The following is a 24,913-nucleotide window of genomic DNA, read 5'->3' as shown; positions in this document are numbered from 1 at the left end:
CACTGTATATCACTGAAATATTTATAATATCTCTGATGCAGTTTGTAGAAAATTACTTTGTCTGATGCTTTGTGTTCGCAAACTTTCATAAAAAGAAGAGCGATTAGAGATTGTAGATGTTTCAGTGTCATTTATCTTGTCATCTACTTGAATACCGATTAAACAGTTTGATGAACTAGTATCTGTACCAAAGAAATATATACTGCATGTCATATGAGCAACTAAATGTGCTAAATGACTATTTAGACTACAAAACAAAACAATAGGACCACAGAACTCAATAAAACCCAAATATAAATATAGGGTATTCAGTTATTATTTATATCATTGCTGTACCCTCTGAGATGTTTTGAATGCAACCACAAAGGGACACAAGCCAGTATCTTGTGCCAGTCCCAAGTCTGGATAAATGCAGAGGGTTGGTTCAAAAGGGGAATCGGACATAGAATACATGCCAAATTAAAAATGCGAATCATGACTTCCTCACCGAATCTGACTTCCATATCGGATCGGTCGCGGCCAGGGTTAACAACGATCGCCACCGGTACTGTTGGCCTATAGGGTGCCAGTGGAAATTGGGCTACTGTTGGCCGAAGGAGGAGAGGAGGCTGGAAAGCAGAGGAATGAAGCTTAGCCGCAACATGACTGAATACATGTGTGTGAATGAGAGGGACCCAGGTGGAACAGTGAGGTTACAGGGAGCAGAGGTGAAGAAGGTGCAGGACTTTAAGTACTTGGGGTCAACGGTTCAGAAAAACTGAGAGTGTGGAAAAGAGGTGACGAGGCGAGTAGAAGTACGTTAGAACGGGCGAAGAAAAGCGTCAGGTGTGTTGTGTGATAAGTAAAGAGTATCAGCGAGAATGAAAGGAAAGGTGTTCAAGACGATGGTGAGACCAGCGATGTTGTTCGGCTTAGAGACAGTGGCACTGAAGAAAAGACAGGAGTCAGAGCTGGAGGTAGCAGAGCTTAAGATGTTGAGGTTCTCTTTTGGAGTGACGAGGATGGACAGGATCAGGAATGAGGACATCACAGGGACAGCTCATGTTGGATGTTTTGGAGATAAAGTCAGAGAGGCCAGATTGAGGTGGTTTGGACGTGTTCAGAGGAAAGATGGTGAATATATCGGTAGGAGGATGCTGAGGTTGGAGCTGCCAGGCAGGAGATCTAAAGGAAGACCAAAGAGGAGATTGATGGATGTAGTGAGAGAGGACATGATTGTGTGAGAGAAGAGGATGCAGAGGAAAGGCTTAGATGGAGGCACATGATTCACTCTGGCGACCCCTGAAAAGAAAAGAAGAAGAAAACCCTCTGACATGTTTTGCATCTCTGTATGATAATGACATTGACCACCCATGGTATCATCACAGAGTCTTGTACCCTATGACTTTTGATATATTAGGTAGGACGATGACCTGATGAAAATTCAAATTGGATTCAAATATCATAGTTGAAGAAACTTCTGGCTTGTTTTAGTTTGCTGGCATTACCTCTTTCACTGATACTCATAAATCATATTTTCTCTATTAACGCTGGAGTAAGTAACTCCTGTGTTATGCTTCTTAAAGTTTTTAACTCTTCTAACAGAATTTAAGCGATTTCTGCGATTGCAGCAAACCTAATTATTATAATTAAGAACAATTTAAGGGCAGAGCAGATCATTGTGAAGGGAGAGGGAGGGATGGTGCAGATTGATTTGTAGTCTCTACCGCTAGCTTTAGGTGTATAATACACATCTTTGTTTTAGACTATTTCAATAAAACATTTCTTAAAATAAAATCTGTTTAATAGAAAAAAATAGTATCTAATTGTCATTAGACACATTTCCAATTTTTTTCCAATCACTTTTTTGCTCTCCCTCCCTGAGTAACAGTTAGCCACTGGTTTAGACATGCACCTTTCAGGCTGCCATAAGAGCAGATGAGAGAAGAATACAGTACACGGCACGATGTAGAGTGGACGAGATTATTACAATCTATTACCTTAACTTTGTTTCTTGCCCAGTCAATATCTGAGCTACAGTCTATGCATGAACTGTGTCTGACACCAGAGATTTTCAACTTAACATAAATTATGCAGCCAACTGTCAACTGATACATGACCTCAGTTCAATGCTCACTGTGTTGTTCGAGAGGACACTGAAAGATCTGCTCTCCGTTTAAGTGGTTTCAAATGACTAAACTCTTGACAGAGTGAACCCTGGGGAAATAATGTTAGCGAGTTGAATTATGAATACTGAACATTTATATTTAGTGTGTCAGTATGTGTGTGTGTGTGTGTGTGTGTGTGTGTGTGTGTGTGTGTGTGTGTATTAACATCCCTGTATATACATGTGCATGTGTGTGTCTGTGTGCTCTAAAGCTCCGAGGACCCAGGAGACTTGAGAGAAACTCCCAGTCCGGCTGCCAAGACTCACAAATAGGATGTGAGCTGTTCAGCCAAAAAATGGACCTGGTCCCAGGCAGATCAGAAATACTTTCCATTCCAAACCTTAACTGTCTGTCACAGTGTATGTACGTGTGTGTCAGTGTCATGTGTCAGGTATCGATTGGGCTCCTTTGGGGAGGGTACCATAGGTGAACAAGGGGTCAGAGTGCATAGCAGAGTGATGACAGTGCGCTGAGTAGCATTTGTTGCTTTGGAATGGAGGTCTTGTCTAGTGTTGCAGTGCATACAGAACAGATGGATTTAAAGGAGTGAATTGTTTTAACTATTTTCTTTTTTTTTTTTCTCATGCAAGTCAGAGATTGCACGTATTACATTTCGGCTTTCTCAGGTCTTTTGATTGTCTTTTGAAACGCACACTTGTGCAGCAGGTCCAGATAGCATAGGTTAAGGGTGAGGATTGAGGCCGAGCGAGGGATCGGAAAAGGCAGAGACACAGAGAACATAGAGGTCCTCTCTCTCTCATTATCCTGTTACACTCCTGTGTTTTCACTGGCAGGTCTCTTTGCTATGTGGGCTGCGCAAAGCACCCAACATTTGGAGAGTAACTCCAGTAGGAAGAGTGATGATGGAGAAGGCAATGAGTAGAGGAAAACATGAAAGAATAGGAGGAGGAAAGGAGTGAAACAGATGTGGGAAAACGAGGGGGGAAAATAAGTAAAGCTATCTCTCTTTTGCATTAAATTTGCTCTATTTTAATTTTCCGTGTAAATAGTCAGGCATGTTTAGCTAGCCTCATGCTAGCTAGCAATTTGAAACAAATTTCCAATGATTGACTACAGCTATTTAAAGAATATTAACAAAATATGTTTTTATACATTTTACAAACAAACAAAATAGACAATGTTTATATATATATATATATATAAAGATTGCATATTTGAATTTTATATGTTATGTTTTGAGTGTGTCTTCACTTTGTCACATGAGCCTAAGTCAGTTCAAAGCGAAGGGGAAGAAATCCATCCTTACATGGATCTGCTGGACTGTTTCCCAACGCTGTCCGGCTTTGGTTTCATTTGCAACAATTCAAGTATTATATAGCCGATTCATAGGTTACAACAGACTGTGTTCTTCAGGTAAATTGCTACATTTTAAATATATTTTAGTTTGTTTAATTCAACACCATATTGTATTTTGAGTTTCTGCTTGCTGTAAATTTTTAATATAGAAATGCCCCAAAAGGTATTCTAATGTGAATAGGTGCTTTCAAATCACAGACACATGTGACACAGGCGGCTCTGGCAGCAGTGCAAAGATATTTGGGTATTTGTGTCTAGGCATAGTTTTTGAGCCAATCAATTTTTTTTTTTCTGCTTGATCACTAGGTTTTTGAAGCATTCTTGTTTATTGTAGTTTTATTATTTGTTACATGACTTGCTGGGAAGGAACTTAAACTTAAATTGTTGTAAATGAGTCAACTAACGTATTAAAAAAAACAACTCTGTGATTGGTTTCAGTACAGAGGGTAGTTGCTATCTAATAACACGCTATGTATAATCTACCATCTGTATTACTGAACTGACACTCCTTTCTACTCACACTTTCCATTACAAATGCTCTTAAAACCTGGGTTCTTTTTCTACTAATCTATTACAAAGTGGCTTTTAATAAACTGTAAACCAAGAGCTCTAATGAGATTGTTTTATGGCAAAATGAGATGTATAAATTCTGTGTAATAACGAGCAATTTCTCCACTTCAGTTTTGACTATGACAACCTAGTTCATGATTTACCAATTCCTCTTCCTCTGTCCTACTAGTTATGTCTTGTTGTGTGCTCTGACAAGATAAGGGATAACGCAGTGCACCTCCGACTGACAGAGTGAAGGCCTAAATCTCCATCTGCTACGTCTCGGTTAACAACGTAGCCTGAATTAGTCAGTCATCTCACTCCAGCTCTCTGTAGTGCAGCGTGTCAAACCCTATCCACATTGACGTGGAGCCTGTTAACACAGACAGCAACACGCATAGTGACAAAGGCAGGCGAATACGTGCATGCGCAGTCACACTTGAGGCAGGCAGCCTTCACCTGCGACAGTCTACAGCTCATTGTAAATGGCATTGCAAGTTGCACAGCAGGGTGCAAAATGCCACCTCTCAAAAGATGAAAAAATAACACTAGAAAAACAACTGCACTCATTCCCACTCTACACAAAACATATGTGTGTGTGTGTGTGTGTGTGTGTGTGTACACACACACACACACACACACTTTAAGATAAAAAAAAAAAACATTTATATGGTACTCTATTTATCCGAATGTATACCTATTGTCTTTAGAAAAAGATTTAAACAAACAAATGTTTAAGACTTTTTAATCCAGTACATACAGCCATTAACATCTTATGGCGTTGTAATTGAAACTGAATGTAGGGACTGTGTGTGAATCTACACCCACAGTCAATCCAGAGGAGATGTTTGACGTGGCTTGTTTCAAGCTGCATGATGGCCGAGCTGGACATCAATGATCTGATACTGGAGAAGAAGGTGGTCCTGCTGTGGACAGTACAAACATAAGTTTGGACGCTCCAGTCTGATGTGCTGTCTGCAAGGCAGTATTCATGCTGTGTCACATATACACAGCACTCTGTAGGATCCTGAGAGTCAAGGCTCAGGCTGTGTGTTAAGGAGCTGCCCTCACTCCCCTGGTAGGTCAGCCTCCCTGCACTTAAAAAGCTTCTCATGTGCATCTATGCGTTGGACGGCCCTGCCTGACCGACTGCTTGCCCGCCTGCCTGCCTGTGTGTCAGCTTCTAATGATGAGGATGATGGAGGGAATCAAAGAGGATATGGAGCTGACGTTGGTTGAGCTCTCCGTGGGACACCAGGTGATTGGGGAGAGAGCTTTGAAGCAACTTGTTGGATGGCTGTCCATTAATGTAAAATATCTCTTTTTCAAAGAGCTTTATTCAAGCTTGGAGTAACGGAGCCCATAGGGGTCAAGGTGTCTGGCAGAATCATCTCTCTCCCACTTTAGGAAAAAGAAGAGAGATAAAAGAAAGGATAGTGCAGAGTGACCTGGCAATCTCCTTACCCATTCTTGGCATGAACAATGCCGTAGTAAAAGGAGAAAAGTACAGGAGACATGCCTTGCAATGAGCGGTCTCTGTTTACATTAAAAGAATTTTATGTGGCGTGCATGTATGGGGCTCAGGGACAGGTTGGAGGTGGACACTTAGCTCCCTTCAGTCTATATGATCTGTGGATGGTATAAGCCATGCTTTCTGATCCTTTGGATCACTATTTATTTAGTTTGGTCAGGGATCAGTGTGACTCCTGGCATGTGAAGCGTTCAGCATTTCTTACACATCAATTTTCTCCAGTCGCCATGAACTGCAGAGGGACAGACAGAATTTTATCCACCAAGTAGCAGGTTTATGAATGGTAAATTATTGCTGTGTAAATGGGGCCCATGCGTTTTATGTTACCACAATACAGTTATGGGTCTACCTTGGTATATGAGAGAGCCAGTAGGTTACAGCAAAACTTGAGTAAGAAAAAGATCACAGGGCAGTCATCGTATGATGTGTCAATCCTTCTTGTCTCATTCAATGAGGGAAAAGAGAGATGATGGGCAACAGTCCGGCCTGTCCGTAACCCCTATTAAAACTGAGCAAATCTTTGATAGGTTCTTTGATACCATATTTTATTGATGCTGGAGGACTGTTCATAATAAGGAGTACAGTTCTGCATTCCAGGAGATCAGAATCAGGGCTGTTTTGTCTCAGAAGCTGTTTCTTTAAGGGGCCCTCTCTAAGCTCTCATACAACTCAACCTGGGTCAACTTTAGTCAACTTCAGTTTTTACAAGAGATTGTAATTTATGGGCTCTTCATGTTGTATCTGTCAATAGTTTCTTTCTTCCGCACATCCACATTGATACACTGTGCAGTCTGCTCATGATGAACTAGTTTAGATTACACTCAGATGTTGTTGTGCAGTTAAATCATCAAGTTCCCCTCCAGCATGACATTCCATTGCTTGACATGATGTCACATTTGCATCTGTAGCACAGAATTTTAATTACCCACATTACATTTTATAAGTAGCATACATAGAATCAGAGAGAAATCGGATCGATTTAATCATCGACTCAAATCAAATCAAACACACACACTCCAGGCTCCAGCTGCTGTTCTGACCTGACAACTCCTAAGCTACTGTTTCCACATGCTGCTTAATTCAGACCACATTTCTCAGAGAGCCTCTCTCTGTTCACTAGCTGGACTACTCAATCCATTCCATCTCTCTTCCTCTCCGTTTCTGTGGCCCAGCACCTGGTTTGAATATAAGGATGTGTGCTACTGTGTTACTGATAGAAACTTGGGGTTCCACCTTCCTCATCTTAGCTCATACAGTGTCTGCGTTCAGAGAACAAAGTGCCGTGCACAGCTTTGCTGTGTTGGCTTTTGGCACACACACACACACACAAATTTACTATAGTCAAAGGAAGGATGGAAGTGAAAGGAAGGATGTTGACTGTATTATTTTGTGTCTTTATATATTATATTAATATTTTTATCTTTCTTTTTTATGATTATAATTCCAAACTGATGTACGCTTTGTCAAATGTCCATTTTGATCACACTTCGTTTTTGTTTGTAATGCAGTGTTTATTTTTATGATCACGCTTAATAATCAGTATAATTTGTGTATGGACACTTCCCTAAAGGAAATTGGACTTTTCATTTATCTTTTAGCAATTTTTTCATTAACTGTGTGATGAGTCCAAGTGTTTGGCATCAGTACATCTTGGTTAATATTGGACCGGTGCAACACCAGTCATCAGTAGTTTCTACTTCTCAGATTAGATTTTTCTATTTTTAAGGATTTTTCTAGTATATGACTACTTTACTCTGAGAGTTGATTACAATACATGCTTTCAAAATGTACAGTAATTTCACACCACCATGAATGAAAGTCCAAGATGCAACCGAACCTCAAATCTCATTAATTAAATAATAATCAGGGTTGTCTGTCTTTGTTTTGTGCTTGTGCTGCAGACAGAGGCCAGAGAGACGATACTCAGAATGTTAGCAGAACTGGATCTAGGCCGGACTGAAAAGTGTGTGAGAGTGAACTCTGTGTCCAGTGGCTTAGCTGACGCTGACCTGCAGGTCATCCTACAGGCTGAAGTCCTCCCCCCTGCCATCATGCTGCCTAAAGTTGAAGGCACAGAGGAGGTGCAATGGGTAAGGTGCAAACCTTGGTGCTATTGTGATTTGTGCTATTGACACACACACACACACACACACACACACACACACACACACACACACACACACACACACACACACACACACACACACACACACAACTTGCAATACATGCCTAACTTCTTTCACGTTTACTTCTTGATGTCTTTAAAAAACACAGTTGTGCCCTTGTACAAACCCGTTGAGTAAGAGGAAACCACGGGAATCTTTAAAGTAATCATAACACACTTTTCCATTTTCTCAGTAAAAGTGGGAATCAATCTCTGTGGCAGGATTCAGGGACGGACTGAGTGTTTTTCTTGGCTGCTCCTCAAGGAATGGACGACATTTCTTCAGATTAGCTCCAGGAGCCTGTTAGCTTTCTCAACCACCACAAAGGTGCCCTTTGCCACCACTGAACTTCCTGGGAAACTTCCTTGAACAGATTTATGTTGTGGCTAAGAATTAATTTATTAATATTTAAAGTAAAAAAATATGGTACAAACATGCATAATTTTCTATTGTTTATTCTTTATTTTATTTCAACTGTGCACACATCTTCCTGGGATATCCTTCCCATTTAATGAGCTTCTAGTGTATAGGAAAGATCACCAACATGTGGAAATTTACAGTTGTGGGTTGTTGTTTGGCTCCTCTGGCAGTAAGTAACTGGTAAGCTAAAGTTTTAAAGAGGTCATGATTCCTGGTGAACATCTCTGCTCATACATTCATACACCATAGGCAAATCTTGGATCATGCTAACACTCCAAAATACAACTTAAAAATTATTTTGTAGGCTGATTAAACTGCAGTGGAATTGCTGGGAGGAACATACAATATTATACTATATATGGAGTTAAAGGGGCTGTGCCTATAAATCATAATCGTATCATAATCATGGGTACATTGAAGTAAAGTCAGACTCCTGGTGTACGTGCAGAGATAGTTGCCTCTAACCAATCACAATGGCAAATATTTATACTTGATTAGGAAGTTTTAAATCATTTTAATGTCTGCTTTTGTAATTTGACACCCTAAACGCTGCACAGAGTGTTGTGGAGTGCAGTAGATGTTAGAAGATCATAGCAGAGCAAGGAGAGAGAGGGGTGGGCCTAGCAGCATAGATAGATAGATTTTAGGTTTCATGCTGTGTCTAAAATTGGGCATTAGATGATGAGGAAATAACATGTCATTACCATTAAATGCAGGAAATTCTTGGTAAATACTATAAACATGTCTTTCCACTGTATGTCTAAAAGACCAACATCAAATGAGAACAATTCTAGTTGGCCTTGTTTGGTGATGACCTGTCACCTCTCTGCCTAGAAGTCTTCACAGTCCAGAGTAGAGGTCAATTTTTGTTACCCTTACCGTGACAGTTACCAAAAATCAAATATGTTTGAGATGAATGCCTACAAATGTTCCCAATTATTGTTTTTACCAATGACTGTCTTGCTGTGTTGCTTGTATTAGGCCTTTGTCCTAGTTAAAGGGGTTCGTCTGGGCTTAGTCATCCTTTTGGCTTTATATAAAGGGATGCTGTTCAGATGTCCTGAAAGGTCACTTCCCAGAAGAAACCAGGTTCCTTTTTGCCTCCTCAGTTTTATGTTTGAATAATTTAAAGGTAATTTGTTGATATTCAATTCAAAACGACTTTTTCCTACTAATAAAATATAACCTAGCGTGGTCGTGGGCAACAGCAGGAAGTTTTTAACTAGTGGTTTTAATTAGAACACTTTCTATTTCCTGCTGCCCTTTCTTTCTTCCAAGTATAATTGGTGACAGGTGTTCACTAATTCTCTGCCTGAGCTCAGCCATTTCTCCCTTTGCTACTTATCCTTTCTTGAAAAAGTGACTTTTGTTCTAAATTAAATCCATTTTTTAAAACTATCCACTGCTATTATTATTATTATGTTGGAAATTAGAGCAGACACACTGAGAGCTCCAAAATGCAGGCAATTGCCTACTTATGTATTTCTTCAAATACCAAGGCTTTGTGGCGAGAAACACTTTCTGTTGCAGTTTAAGTTAATTTAAGTCTGTCATTTTGGCACATTTGTCCTCAGGAGAAATGCCTGCAACTGTTGTCACGTTTGATTTACAGTACAGTTTACTCAGCAGTGGGTTTGTGTATGTGTGCTCTTTAAACAACCTTAAGTTTGAAACTCTGGACATCACACTAATACAGTGACGTACACCCCATCTTGTATCTTCACCCTAACTTTCTCTGTCTGCTTAGCACAGGTTTTTGTGCTTGTTTGTGTGTTCATTCACGTGTCAGTGTTGTAAGCATGTCTGTTTTCTCCACCCTTGTAATGTTACGCAGTAAATCCCTCACTTGTTTATTTTTCTCCCTTTTTTTTATTGATATTAGCACAGGAACCTCCACACTGATTTGTAGCTAAAAGATGGACTTGCTTGTTTCTCTTTGTGTGGAAATCTTTAGCTCTGCCTTTCTCCTCTCCCCCAGCCCTTGTGTGACTGACAAGCCTTATTGGGCTATAACAGGCGTAACTCCCTCCTTTGTCTGAGGACAATTCTCACACAGATTCGGAGCCGTGTGCATTCTTTGCCCACCACACTATTTGGTGTGCACTGGGACCGAAAGAATCGCACCCTGTCCCGCTCCTCCTCCACTCCTCCTCCTGTCCCCTCCCCTCATCCCTTTCTCCGCTTCCCCTCTGTGAAATGAACACTTCAGCAGGCCGGAAACATTTAATCTGGCCCCCTTTTGAAGAAAATTAATTGAAACTTGTCCCACTATAGCCTCCTTTCTCTAGCTCCATCTCTCCCTCCTTCTCTTTTCATGATTGTATGGTGAAATTGTCAGAGGGCTTGTTTGTAGCGTGGCTTTCAATTGCAAGAAAAGGTGTTATTTCTTCTTCTTTTTTTTCTTTTTATGCTGTTTTTTCAATTCAGTTAACGTCTTAAAAGGTCCGAGTTTTGAGAGCCATTGACAGCTAGTGGTTGCTCTGTGCAACAGAGGAACAACGAACAAGCACTATAGCACCTCTTAGGCAGTGTAAATCAGGCCCTCAAAGTCTATAATAGGTAAAGAGGAGAATACAGCAGAAGGACAGAAACATGTAATCAGAGAGGGTTGGAAGCTTTTTAGCCAGTGGTGCTGCATTGAGCTGTCATTTGTTTTCCTTCAGCAGAATCTAAACAGCCCACTCGGCTCGCGGCAGCCTTGTTAGGGTTTGTGTGGCGCAGTGTATTGATGGTAATCTGTGTGTGTAATATCAGCCTGGGTTCCCCACAATGGGCCATATCTATCTAGTTTCCTCTGTCACAGAAATAGGTTTATCTACACCCGCTTTTCACACTCCCTCTCGGACCCCCCACCCCTTCCTGTGTTTGCGAGGGAGGGGGGGATATTATGCTAAGCCCCCAGCGTTAGTTTTTATGTTGCCATAGCAGCCTTGCTCCCACAGGGTTGTGACCTCAGATGATTACAGTACAAAGCCTATTGGGTCTTGAAAACCTCTTTGAAGATGAAAAGTCTTTGATGGTTTGTATTTATGCAAATCTCTCAGATATGATTTATCCAACTGAGATTGAATGGGGAGATGATTAAAATTGCCCCTATTTTTTGAAATCCTTCAATGGAGGCCCACTCTTTCAGTTTTGAGTACAAGAGTGGTGAGTACAAGCATGGGGGTTATTGTGCTCTTCATTTAGAAAAATAGCAGTGCTGTACCTGAGGTTATTTATATCTGTTTTTTTCCTGGTGTGTCAAATAGGGAGCAAGGAAAACGGTAGAGGAAGGGGGACATGGAGTTAGACATTTCTACTCTAAGCTTTTTTTTTTTTTTTTTTTTGAATGGCTTTGAAAGAAAATATCTGACGGAGGGGGCTTTTGTGTGTTTCCAGATGATAGATTTAGGAATTTGGGCTACCCCACTGGCAGTCCAGGGCTAGCTGTGAACTGGTCTGTTGGAAAAAATTGGAATGCTTTGGTCTTCAAAGAATTAAACTTGGTTTTAAAGCTCTACTTAGGTGAGCTTGCATATTAGCAGGAGTCGTGAAGAATAAAGGCCTCAGCAAAGTGTCACATCACACTCTGATTGTTGCTCCAGTCTTCCTGTTCCCTACCATGGAGGGGGGATGCAAAACAGAATAATGTGGGAGTAAAACACACTCAAAGACATCCCAAATCTTGTTTCTTCTTTCCTTTTTTGGGGGGGTGTGTGTGTGTATGTATGTGCTTGTGTGTGCATTTACATGTGTGTACACTCTCTCAGGGGATCACATGCTGTAGTTGTGCAGAGCCTCTGAAAGACGGTAGAGCAGAAGACTTCAGACGATAGAGGAACCCCGGTGATAATGTAAAATATTTCATTTCACCTGCTTTTGTTGCTGCTTTCCTGTGCTCACTTTCTCTGCTATTTGAACCCTCATAGATGTGTCTCTGAATAAGGGATGCAGAGGGAACAGTGTAGGTAATAAACGTGTCAAGATTCGTATCAAAAGTGAGTTTTTGAACAGTAAGATTCTTTTTTTTCCCCTCCTCTCTGTCTTACCACAGAGTAGATTTTGAAAGATGTGTCATATCGTTTACCATTGCCTCTGCTACTGCAGTTTTTCTTCAGTTTTAAATTCACTTTGACACAATAGCTCAGTATCTCAGTATGTGTTTTCTATTCTTCTCATTGATATAACTAATACTACACTGATCAGTTCCATTGAGGGTAGCAGCATCATGCATTCTACAGAAGGCCCAGAAATTGAGTCCACCAGAACATGTTTTCTTGAACTGTGTATTGTCTCAGCATTTCCAGCTGACTGTAAGTCCTAAAAGCTACTTTTTTAACCACAAAGGCCACAGTGTATATATGTGCTAATAATGAGAACAAATTAATTCATTTTGTTTGGAGGTTTATTGTTTTCTCTTCGCAGAAAGGGGCGGGGGGGTGCTGTTAATGAGTTTGCATGAGATTGTCTCTGTGTGTTTAGTTTGTTGACAGGTTTCAGCACAACTTGAAAGGACGGGCGCTGACAGAATCCATTCGCCTGGTCACCTTTGTGGAAACTGCCATGGGCCTGCTCAATTTTAAGGTAAATTACAAACAACCCCTCCTCAAAAACTGCATGCGTAAGACAATTTAGCTGTTTCTCCATTGTTCACTTTAGATTAAAGACTGTGTCAGCGAGCAAAGCACTCCACGTGTCCAAAATGAAAAGAATTCAAAGCATTCGGACAGTCTCTCAAAGTGAGGCTTTTTTTGTGTGTGTGTGTTTCCATTCTCTCTGTCTGTGTCTCCCTCTCTATCCCTTTCCAGACACGCTGACATTTTTTAATTAGAACTGTTTTAAAATCATCATAGAGGAAAAGTTCTTAATGATATTTTGGCAAACATCAAAGCAGTTCCTGTTGCAGTGCAGCATGACCTTCAGCTACACGAGGAAAAGGGCATGATTTTTCGGCATTTGGGGAGAAACAAGCTGTCCTTTCCTCTTTTGATTTGTCTTTTAGTTCTCCACTCAAATTCAGTGACTGTTTGGGATTGTGTGTGTGTGTGTGTGTGTGTGTGAGTGGGCGCGTGTGTTTTGATGGCAGGGGGTGCCTCTGTGTGCTTTCTTGAGAACACCCCGTATCTTTGCCCAGACTGAACCCCAGGTTACAAGCATGAAAATAAATCGCTGTGGCACAGCTAGTGGTGAAATTAATTTGGAGGCCAACAAAAGCAGGAGACAGGTTCTTATTGTTTCACACTCTGCACCGCAGACAATCATATTCAAGATTTATTTTTATTTTACTGTCGTCGTTCAATAGTAATTGTAGCCAGATCTCTTCTCTTAGCATTAGGGCAGTGTCTTGCTTGACATTATCAGTGCAAGGATCAATATGTTATTGAAATATTTTTATTTCAAAAAAATATGAACAGTAACCTTTGTACAGTCAACCTTTGGAAATGGTTCTGGTCCAGCCAAAAGTAAAGGGTGGTGTCTCTTACTTTTCTTCAGGGTTGTTTTATGTATGTATGTGTGCCTGCAGGTGGCGTATTTAGAGGCGTAGTACATTAAAATGTGTCTTTATGGAAGGAAAGCTGGCTTATAATTAGATTTACTCGGCAGCATTTATGCCACTTGTGTAGAACATTCCTTGCCTTCTATGCATCGGCCTCACTTTATTGTATTGTACTAATACATATTCTCTCCAGGCGGTGTGTGAGGAAATCCGTCGACTGGCTCCCAAGGCTGGTCTTCACCATGACGGTGTGGTGTTTGGCTCTGATGACTTCTGTGCAAGCATAGGTAGCTGTCCCACCTTCTGCTTAACTTTCTCTCTCCTTTTGCTATTCTGTAAATATCTCATAGGCCACTCATCAATCACATCATGGTCGTAAGACTACTGGAAAAGCTATTACAGACACAAATTGTCTTAGTTAAAATAGAAATGATTTGTGGACATGGGATGTGTGTGAAATCCTACAGAATGATTTACCTTCTCCACCACTATTATGTTGTATAATATGACATCTCAGTATGTTTGAGGGATTCATATCCTACCCATAAGTAAAAAAGGACACTGGACTTTTTCTTTAGGTGCTACCCGGACTAAAGATGCAAAGGAGCTCCTTTATGCAAGACAGAAGGTAGTTGTGACCACCAAAGCATTTGGGCTGCAGGCTATTGACCTGGTTTATATTGACTACAAAGATGTGGAGGGGCTGAGGCAGCAGGCCAGAGAGGGAGCTCTCATGGGCTTCACAGGTAAGTTGGAGTTATCTGCGTCTCATATCTGCCTCTGTTCCAATAAATAAAGCAGTCTGGCTTTCCTGTGTACTCCTGATTGTTGCAGTAGCTTCACATCCATCATTTTTATTTTTTCTTCTTTTTTTGTGTGCCATACTTAAATAATTCACGCATGTGGCACAATAGTGGTTACTCAGTCTTGCTCCTCTGTCTCATCCCACATGAGAATAGGAAATAATCCTCATATGCTTACTGTGCGGGCCGAGCCGCAGCCTGTTGCAGCTGTTGCGGTTAATTCATTCTTTCTTTTTCAGATTTTTATTGTAGCATTTTAGTCTAGTAAAGTATTCAGTTTGTTGTGTAAAGTTTACCCTCTGTGATCATGCGGTTGGAGGGAGTTTTTATCATCCTTTTATCAACGTTTTCTGCTTCAAGCTGTGACCAGCGCGCAACAGCTGTATGGAGTTGGAGCCAGCTCATTTCTTTACAGTCAAGAACAGCTGATCAGGCTGCAGCAGACCGGCACCGTGAATTTAAATTTTGTTTGGACTTTAAACATCCCAGACGAAATATGAAGGAAAACAGCGAGAGGTTGAAGAGCTGGTAAAAACCCGAGGGGTGAAAAACAAAACAGGTGAGCGAGGGAGAGAAGATTCATGCCGCATCTCCCGTTTCTGATTATGGGCAACGTGAGGTCTCTAGAGAACATGGTCGATGAGTTGACTGCACCGGTGAGGAAAGAAAATATCTTTTGAGAGTGTAGACTTTTGTGTTTCACAGAGACGTGGCTGCAGGACAATATGCCCGACACATGCATCAGTATTGATAGCTTCAGTACAGTGCAGGCGGATCGGAGGAGAGAGGATGTGAGGGGCCCTGGTCATGGACATCAACAACAGGTGGTGTCAAACTGGTCATGTTACTGTGAAAGAAACAGTTTGTTGCCCGGACATCGAACTGTTGGCCCAGAGAGTTCTCACATGCCATATTGATTGCCATCTATATTGCTCCCTCTGCCTCCACAGATGGCGCATGTGATGTCGCAGTCAGACTCCAGACCCGACATCCTGACGCGCTCTCTGTGATCTCAGGTGACTTTAATCATGCGACCCTCTTGAAGATCCTCCCCACTTTCACACAGTATGTGGATTGCCAAACCGGGGGGGGGTGGGGGGGAAGGACACTGACCCCGAAGTACCTAAATGTTAAAGAGGCCTACAGCTCTTCTGCCCTTCCACCTCTGGCCAGGTCTGACCACAACCTGATTCACCTTCAAGCTGTGTACAAGCCCCTGGTTCAAAGGCAGAAGCTGGTTCTGTTCTGGTGGAGGAGCTGGACCCTCTGCATGTTGTGGCTGAGAGGAGAATGTTGTTCAAACTCCTCTGAATCCTGGACAATCCCTCCCACCCAGTCCACTGCGTGCTGGCTACACAGAGGAACACTTTCAGCCAGAGACTGATAACAGTAAAGTGGTCCACAGAACTCCACAGGGGGTCCTTTCTCCCAATGGCCATTAAACTGTTCAACTCATCCCCAAATGGACAATTAGTATTGTTTTTATTTCATTTATTTTTACTCCTCTAGCTAGTTTTTTTTTACTTATTGATCAGTAGTTTGTATTTGTTAATTGACTTAGTTTGGTGGATGTTCTTTTTAATCTACTTTCATGGCGGAGAGCACCTGTAACAAGGCAACACAATTTACCTATGTGATCAATTGTTGTTGCATCTTAAATCGAAAGACCTTGGGAGGAAGCTATCTATCTATCTATATCTTAATACATACACACACACACACACACACACACACACACATTTATATATACATACACACACACACACACACACACACACACAAAGATCTCACCTCAAAATGATGATTGTGTCTGTTGTTTTACAACTGGCAGCCTGTCATTGTCTTTTTTCTTTTTCTTTTTTTTTTTTTTTACACTTCAGGTGCTGCTGAATTGTGAACAGCACTGTAGTCCTTAAATGCTTGTCTGACATTTCTGTTGTGCCCACCATGAAACGTTTTGTGTCCGTATGCGTGCACAGGGGTGCGTACCTGAACATATGCAAATGTGTATGTGTGTGCAAGTATTGTTAAATGGAGTTATTAGCAAAGTGTGGTAGCATCTATTTTAACAGTGCTCTGTGTGTGTCTGTAGCCAGGCAACGCTTTCAGAATGTGTGTGTGAGTATTTGAGTGTGTGTGTGTGTGCCCTGCAGACTGCATTTAACAGACCACAGAAGGTAGGACAACCTGTTCCAAAGTGGATATTTCAGTCATTTCTTTCCCGTTAGCACACTAAGTATATTTAGTCTGTTTTATCTCTTTTAATTTATTTTATGTAGAGCTATATAAACTACAATCAAAATTAGTACAATATATTTTTTGTATACTGCTGTTTAACTACTTGCTATGTTTTGTTTAGATTCTTCTACAGAACAGCATCAGACATTTAGTCAGCTTTAAAACTGGGATGAAATAGCGAACAAGAAGCACTTGATACAGAAGCATAAATCCCTGACTATGTGCTCTGTTATACTGACCTGGATGTACATGTTGCCTATATTTCACATCATCAGACCATCTTGTAGAGCTATTTACTGCCTCATCCACATACTAGTTTTTAAGATGACATTGAGTTTGAGTGTTTGTGTGTATCTGTGTGTTTTTATGTAATTTGTATATCCCAATTACTCAACTTGGCTAATCTGCTATAGCCATTTTTTTTTCTATTTAGGTTATTTATACCCAAATAGGGGAAAAAAATCCACCTGATTTAAATCTATTTATTTTGTAGAGTTCTCCAATGTAATATTAAGTAGCATTGAGTGTATAACATCCTCATCAATGGGGGGGGTTAAAATTTGTGCAGTTATTATAATCTTCTGTTTGAATGAGAATGATTTGCAGTAGGAATCAAACAAGCTTAACATGTTGCTTGCATGTGGTAAAAGGAGTGTACGCAGCTGGTTGATGAAATAAATGGTTAGATTTGATATGGAAAGGACCATTCAAAGCAGTGGATTAGTGGCTTACAATCCTCTGTGCAGTATAATCTTAGTAGCTATTACTGGTCTGAATGTGCTTAAGCAATAATACGGTGCAGCCAAAAGCTTCTACCTGTGCAGTAATTGACCTTGGCACCACCTAAGCCGCATCCAGCACCCATTAGCACTGACTACAGAACACTCTTGTGAAACACAAACACCCAGCTTCTTACTGGTAAAACGGGGTGACGTGAAGGCAAAATCCTGCAAAACATTGACATCAAATCTGTAGAGCAGGAATTCAATAAATTAGCGGATTTAATAGTGGAGCAGCTTTACTTTATAAGCACCTTGTTTATGTGCTGTAAACTGTGTGTTTCTGTTGATGATCCCAGTAAATATGTTTGGCTCCCAGACATGTGAAACGGTTCCACAAAATTCTCTGCTTTCAGGGACCATACTTCACTTCCATCCATGGGACCCTGTCCGTCATTCGCCTGAGAGCACTTTGCTAAATAGCAATCCTCCAATGAAATGTCTGCACCACATGGCAGGCCAGGATTGGCTGGAGGGCATGAATGATGCATTTTAAGAGAACCAATGGGTTGTAACTGAGGGCACCTGAGTCACCCTGTTTGTTTTTTCACTCTGTCATTCTCCTGTTGTCACACACACACACACACACACACACACACACACACACACACACACACACACACACACACACACACACACACACACACCCTCACCCTCACCCTCACCCTCACCCTCCAATGGTATATTTAAGCCTGACAATTGTGGTGCAGAAACATAGTAGAATGCAGCATACTTATGTACACCACACACAGTTTGGTAAAATTGAAATGGATTCAGACTGAAAAAGTAGGAGAACAAAAAAACTCTTTGTTTACTGTAAATACTTCAGACAAGGTTACACAACAGGCACATACACACACACACACACACACACACACACACACACACACACACACAATCTCTACAGAGTGGCCCTGGGGAATCGTCAGGCTGTTAAACAGAAAATGTGCAGTTAGCCTGTCTGCTTCACACTGACACACACTTCAGCAATCATGCATTCACAGAGATTCAAAAGCCACAAAATTACCTTTGAAGATATTATCTAGTATGCAGATGTCCCTCAAAGGTGTGTATTTATTGTAAATTCTAGTGTATGAGAAATATTCTCTTGCCCGTAATTGTTCACGCCTTTAACTACAGTTTGGAATTATTCTCGCTAAAGATTGTGAGGTTTGGGGAAAGCCGAGCTGGATGAAGGGAGTGGGTTCTCTCCTCCCCTTTTCTCCCATTCTCTCCTCTTCTCTCCTCCTCCTCTTTTCCTGGGCTAAATTTTTTTGCTCGTGCAGCCCGCCCGCCCAGCCACCTTGAAGGATTTGTTGTCAGCGACAGAGCTAAGCCCTAAAGTGTTGAGTTCCTGCTGGCTGCCACTGAGCTGACGTTCTTACCAGACGTTTCATAACCTTAACTTATCGCTACAAGTTTGATCTGCAAATGTTCACAGGATTATGTCTGTGGCTTGCACCCACATTTATCAGAGAGGGAGTGGGAGCAGGAAGGTGGTGGGGGTAAAGACTGTCAGACAGAGTCATAACTCTATGTTCCGATTCAGTTAAATACAAGATTTCTGAAGTTGTCTGAGGACACCCATGCAACCACCAAACATAAACGCAGAAATGCATTATAGCAGTGACAATTCCTCAGTTTTACAAACTTAACTTTGGAATTATTCTCCATTAAAGATGCATCAAAATATGTGTTATTGTTTCTTTGGACATGGAGATCAATTTTATTTAAATTGCACACAGATGATTTTATGAGGATCTCCTGGCCCTCTTTTTTTTTTTTCAAACAATTGACTGATCGTGTGTGTCTGCTTGGGTCCTCCCAGGCTTGCAAAGGCTGTTTTTTTTGTTTTTCATCTGTGTGCCATTAGTTGACTTCTGTCATATATTGAAATGCCCAGCAAAGGTTCTGCTCACCAGCAGGGCTGCCAGCAGACAGGAGACACTTGATATCCTTCATGATACACGTCATCCTTTGCTACTGTGTTGGTCCTCAGACCCACTTCAGTGGCATTGAACACATTGACACATAAGCACGCATACAATTTAGTCCCCTGCACTTCCTGTTTCGGCTGTCTGAATGCTCTATGTGCTGTTCTTCTTCTCTCTCACTGGAACAGTGCCAGCAGCAATCCTCCCAATTCTCAGAAGTTCTATTTTTTTTCCCCATCTAGTTCTGTACTGCTGTTTGCACAACATGTTTTTAAAACAGTTTTTTTCCTTTGCACACATGGCTTTATTTAATTTTTTTGTCAAGCAACTGAAAGCCTGCTGTTGTCATTAGCATATTTGACTTTATTTCCATGATATTTGTTATGTGCAGGGAAACAGGTTATCCACCCAGGGCAGATCCAGGCTGTGCAGGAAGAGTTCTCCCCGAGTCAAGAGAGGATCCAGTGGGCCAAAGAGCTCATTTCTGCTTTTGACCAACATCAAAAGGAGGGCAAGGTAACTTAATCTTTCAGAAATTAAATGACATTATTTTAGAGTTTAAAGAATAATTTCAGTCCTACTTTCATATCCCCGCTATGGTCTTAAGTGGCTAACCATTTATGAGTAAACAGAATTTTTACTCAAAGGTTTTACTTTGTCTGCTGCTTCATTTAAATGTCACTGTGTTTATTAAATTGTACAGTTTTTTTTTCCAAAGATGTTAGATTTATTATAGATTTATTAGATTTACAAAACATTTTTATAAATAACTTCACAATTAAATACAATGAGAGTGACTCAGATAATTCCAGACATGTTTTCATACAAAACTTTCTCAGATGTGGGCTCCCAGCATGACACAATATATGTACTGACTGTTTGTTGGGACGATAGGGGTCTTTCTCTGCTTCCAACCTCGGACTGATCTTTTGTGTTATCTTCTCACACACGTCTGTAGTTCCAGAGAATACAAACTGTACAACCCTGAGTGACTCTCAGAGACAACATAGGAGATGGGGAGGGGAGTTAAAGGAGGGGGCAATTAACTATAAAATATTATTGTTCCTAATTTAGTGCATGGTTGGATCCTGTGTGTTGAGCTCTGTGGGCTATCTGCTGAGGTAATACACAATCTGCCCACACCTCTCTCAATGCCAGGGCTGCTCCTACTAAGCATCGCCCGAGGGATTCATATCCTACCCATCCCTCTGCCGGTGTGTGTGTCTGTGTGTGTGTAATGGTTTGAACATTAAGCGGGGTCAGTCTCTTTGTCTTGCAACACGACAGGTGCTTGCTTTTCCTAATTCTTACCTCCAGCCACTGATTTCATTATTGACTTGAAGGGTCTGGAGATTTTTGCATTTTTAAAACAAAAAGATGCACTTGGGATACCATAACGTGACCGATTACCTGATGTTATAAGTAATTCTTTTTTTAAGTATTTTTTATGTCTCTGATATATTTTTGTGCAATAGTCTACTTCCTGTATCTGTAAACATTATCCTTAATCTGCTTATGTTGCTGCCTGGTCTAATGCTTCTCTTTTCTGTTCTGGCCTCTGTTTTAAACCCGTTCAGGGTGCCTTCACCTTCCGCGGCAGCATGATTGACATGCCCTCACTGAAGCAGGCGCAGAACATCATTACACTGTCTGCCGTGGTGCCAGAGAAATAATGTGCATCCGGTGAAGAAAGAAATGGGAGAAACTACATGACCAGACCCTGACAGGACAAGTCAGAGGAAAATGGAAATTTTGCAGGTCTCGTGACAAAGATAGCACTTATGAATTAACATTGTTTCTGTGACATAGGATTGCTGTGGAAATTTAAGTTTTTAAAGAATTATTAAAAAAAATTTCATTAAATCAATTTAACTGTTGTAGTATTTGCAATGAAATATGACTAAACCTTGAGGTGTGTAGTCGAATACATTGGTGAGTAGCATCAACAAACCTTTTTTTTTTTTTTTGCATTGAGGATTATTACCCTGTGAGGGCACTTTCTTGGCACACTCTGCAGTGTGTACGCAGTCATGTCATTCTTCAGTGTGCGTGTGCCCAATGCCTCCCATCTCTCCTAGGTCATGATGAATGTTCTCCCATCTCCACAGTCCAAGCAGCTGGGTGAAAGGGTAAACAAACACAACAAGCCACTGTTGTGGTTCTTTTCATTGGGCCCCAGTGTTCCAGTCAGGCCTCAGCCCCCTGCCCAGGGCCTGACTCACAAACATCAAAGTTCTGCTCGCTAAAGAAACCACAGATGGAAGTGCATAAACTCACAATTTGGTTTCTTTGTGTCAAGTCTCCTTAGTAAAGACATGCCGTTTGCACAGCTTTAACCCTGTGGTCTTCATGGAGAACGGTATGGCATCAGAAACCCAACACAACCTGTAAACAAAATAAACTACATCCTGCCGCAGCAGTATATTCTTCACCCCGTCTCTAGTTTAACACAGTTTAACTCGGATTGTCGGGTTTTTTTTGTTTCTGAAGCCTTTTGGATATGTTTTGTTTTCAGTAAGCATCTCCAAAAACGTCTCCATTTCCAAAAGTTAAGTCATAAAATCATATTCCTTAATGAGTTCACTTTCTTGTGCTGCCACATGATAAAAGTTTAATAGGATCCATGTGAAGCGCTTGTGCACGTCTGATTTCCAGAGACAGTGAAGTGGGTGTGATGTTAGTTAGACAGATTAGTGGCCATGTTGCTCCAGCAGACCAGGACCAAGGCTTTGTCTCTCTGTCTCTCACAGACTGTGGATGGGAGGATAATTGGGGGGGTGTTGAATGGTTAATAGTGCCATTGGTGACCATGGTAATGAAAGGCACCATACCTCCCCTATCTCAGCTCATCTACTTTCTCTGTGTGTCTCTCTCTCTCTATCTATCTCTCTCTATCTCTCTCTCTCCCTCTCTCTCTATCTCTCTCTATCCCTCTCTCTCTATCTCTCTCTCCCTCTCTCTCTATCTCTCTCTATCCCTCTCTCTCTATCTCTCTCCCTCTCTCTGTGTCTCTCTCTGTGTCTCTCCTACTGTATGATCTATTGTGTCTGGGGCAGGACTGTGGTCTGTGCCAGGCCAGGCCAGACAAAAAGATCAAAACCACTCCTGCACCCAGCCAAAGACGTGAACAGTAAGCTGTCTCTTTGGCATTTGGCCACATATTTCTCTCACCCCTGGCTCACTTTTTCTGTCACGAATTCACATTCAGCTTGTTTGTTTGTTTTATCCCAATGTACTTTTTATTATTGTTATACCCTCAGGTTGGTGGACAAAGCTGCTTTTATGTATGACTTTCATTATATTAATCCACAATTTCAGCAGAGCCACAAAGTCTGCAAAAAAGATGCTGGACAAACGATCACCTCAAATTCGATGACTTATATGACAAAATATGTTTCTTGTTACTTACAGAATTATCTAATTATAACTAGTTTCTGCTAATTGCTTAAATAGTAATCTGTGTTTTTGTGGAGCTGACATTAAAGAACACTATGAGGATTTGGATTTTTATGAAATTAATCTTTTAAACTCTAATTCCCTTGTTGCAGCCAAGTGTTGCAAATCAATCAAAATAAATTTTATAGAATAAAATTCAACTTTAGGTGCTTACGGATGCATATTTTAATTGACTGTAATAAGAATCCAGTGCAATGACATAAAACGCTACAGAAAGAGATGGTAAGACACCCGATCAGTGTTTGTGTATATACAACACAGTTTGGAGTGCGTGACTTTACTGAGAACAGTCTGATGGGACCTCTTGGTTTTTCCAAGCATGCTCAGCACCAACAGGTGTCCCCACAGACAGGAAAGAGGATCTCAAAGCAGAGGAAGCAGCACAGGGCACCACGCAGAGACGAGGCAAAAAGGGCAACTCTTCTTAGGATGGGTTAGGAAATTATTTGGATAGTTTATATATTAAAAACCACAACATCTTCGGCTTCTTATATATGCTACACTTTTTTTGTTGTTTTTCGTTCCACCTAAAAATTTTGCTTTTATGATATGTCCACCTAAAACCACGCCTATTCACCCATTCTCCTCTATAGTTAAAGATGAAACAAACTATCCTTTGGTCTTTGTAGAGCTCGTTTTGCTCCACGACAACTTTTCAGAATAAAGACCGGAAAAAAAAAACATTTACGTGACATCTCTGTAGATTAGAGAAATGCATCCTGTCCTCATCCGCTGTGTAATTCTACATGACATTTCTATTATGTGTGGAACTGATATAATCTTCTCAGTCCGCTCGGTGGTTTTATTTAAATACATCTCTCCGGTATTCCCAGAGAGAGTAAATTACAATTAACACGATTATAACCTCACAAAATTGTGACGGGAATCAATTAGGCTGCGAGCAGTATTTCATAGACCGGTAATGTGTTGGTCGAGATTACTTATGAGGAACAGTGCAGGCGGAGAAAATGCATGTATGCAAAACCCTGTCAGAGGAAAATTAAAACGAAATGTTTTACATATTTTTCCATTAATCTAAATGGGACCCGTGTGGCAAAGATGGTCTTATTCTAATTCCCCACCCGGGGATGCCCAAATAATGACTTGATGTTTTAATAGACTTCTAATGACAATATATGACAAACTAATTGCAGCAAAAGATTATTCTAAAACAATGAAATGCCTCGTTATTGTAGCTGCAGCACAGTTTGAGAAGTGCAAAGCAATTAGCAAGAATGGTTTGAAATACAGGGTTTGCAGAGTTAATCAACATAAAACATTTAGTTTAAGCCAATTAACTGTTTCAGTATTTAGGAGTATAGTTTATATAAATTACAAATTTCAGAGTAGCTACAATAGGCCATCAACAGAGAAATGATAGCAGAACTATTACAGTCAGTTCCTGATTTCACCATATCCTGGCCCTCAGGCGGTTGATAAAATGGTTTCTTGTCAATTATTGCTATCACAAATTATTATAATAAGGCTTTAAATAAAAATAAGTGCTTTTTTTAAAAAGTGCTCTTGTAATTTGGAATTTGAATATGAAATAATTCAAGTGTACGAAAACAGACTGCGCCAATTTAAAATGTATTTTGCAGTAAAAAAATTGTTTGTTTTTTTTAAATAATCGGTTTATTAAAATAAACCATATTAACTGAACTCATCTACTATTTGTTTAAGTCATTTTCTAATACAGGCGACTATTCATGGCTACACCCTGTATTTATCCCGTGGTCTCAGTTGCTTTTTAACGCACAAGCGCTTATTCTCTCACATATGACAAGCGCACGTCCAGGCTCCCATTTTTCAGTTCGGTTGCATGACATGAAATTCACCGTGGCCTGACTGTGCTGCATGAGTGATCTGCTACATGTGGACCATTACTAACTTCATTTGAGAAGACCTTTTGTCTGAATGTCCCCGTCAGCAGTCCGAGGGGACAAGGCGAGGTGGCAAAAAACAGGATCAGAGATGTTAAAACCCCAACTTTTCTCTGCACATTTTTATTGCTTGATAAATCGTCTTGATGCACTGGGTCAAAGCGCAATGCCGGTACACGTGTGATCACGAAAACTAATTGTACCCTTATAAT

At 40.8% G+C, this 24,913-nt stretch overlaps 1 protein-coding gene across 1 annotated transcript in view; it reads left to right on the top strand.

Moving 5' to 3' along the window:
* The window catches only part of clybl (citrate lyase beta like), a 59,208-nt gene extending 34,809 nt beyond the window's left edge, over window positions 1–24,399 (top strand). Inside the window, exons 3-8 of the mRNA XM_067516662.1 lie at window positions 7,446–7,634; window positions 12,594–12,695; window positions 13,802–13,895; window positions 14,187–14,354; window positions 19,754–19,878; window positions 20,940–24,399. Of these exons, the coding sequence (XP_067372763.1) occupies window positions 7,446–7,634; window positions 12,594–12,695; window positions 13,802–13,895; window positions 14,187–14,354; window positions 19,754–19,878; window positions 20,940–21,035 (774 nt within the window). The 3' untranslated portion in view covers window positions 21,036–24,399. The remainder of the gene's footprint in view (window positions 1–7,445; window positions 7,635–12,593; window positions 12,696–13,801; window positions 13,896–14,186; window positions 14,355–19,753; window positions 19,879–20,939) is intronic.
* The last annotated feature ends 514 nt before the right edge of the window (window positions 24,400–24,913 follow it).

This window comes from Channa argus, chromosome 9 (genome assembly GCF_033026475.1).
Source record: "Channa argus isolate prfri chromosome 9, Channa argus male v1.0, whole genome shotgun sequence".
Classification (NCBI taxonomy): domain Eukaryota; kingdom Metazoa; phylum Chordata; class Actinopteri; order Anabantiformes; family Channidae; genus Channa; species Channa argus.
Note: the sequence above shows the minus strand (reverse complement) of the source record. Positions and strands in the feature narration are given on the sequence as shown.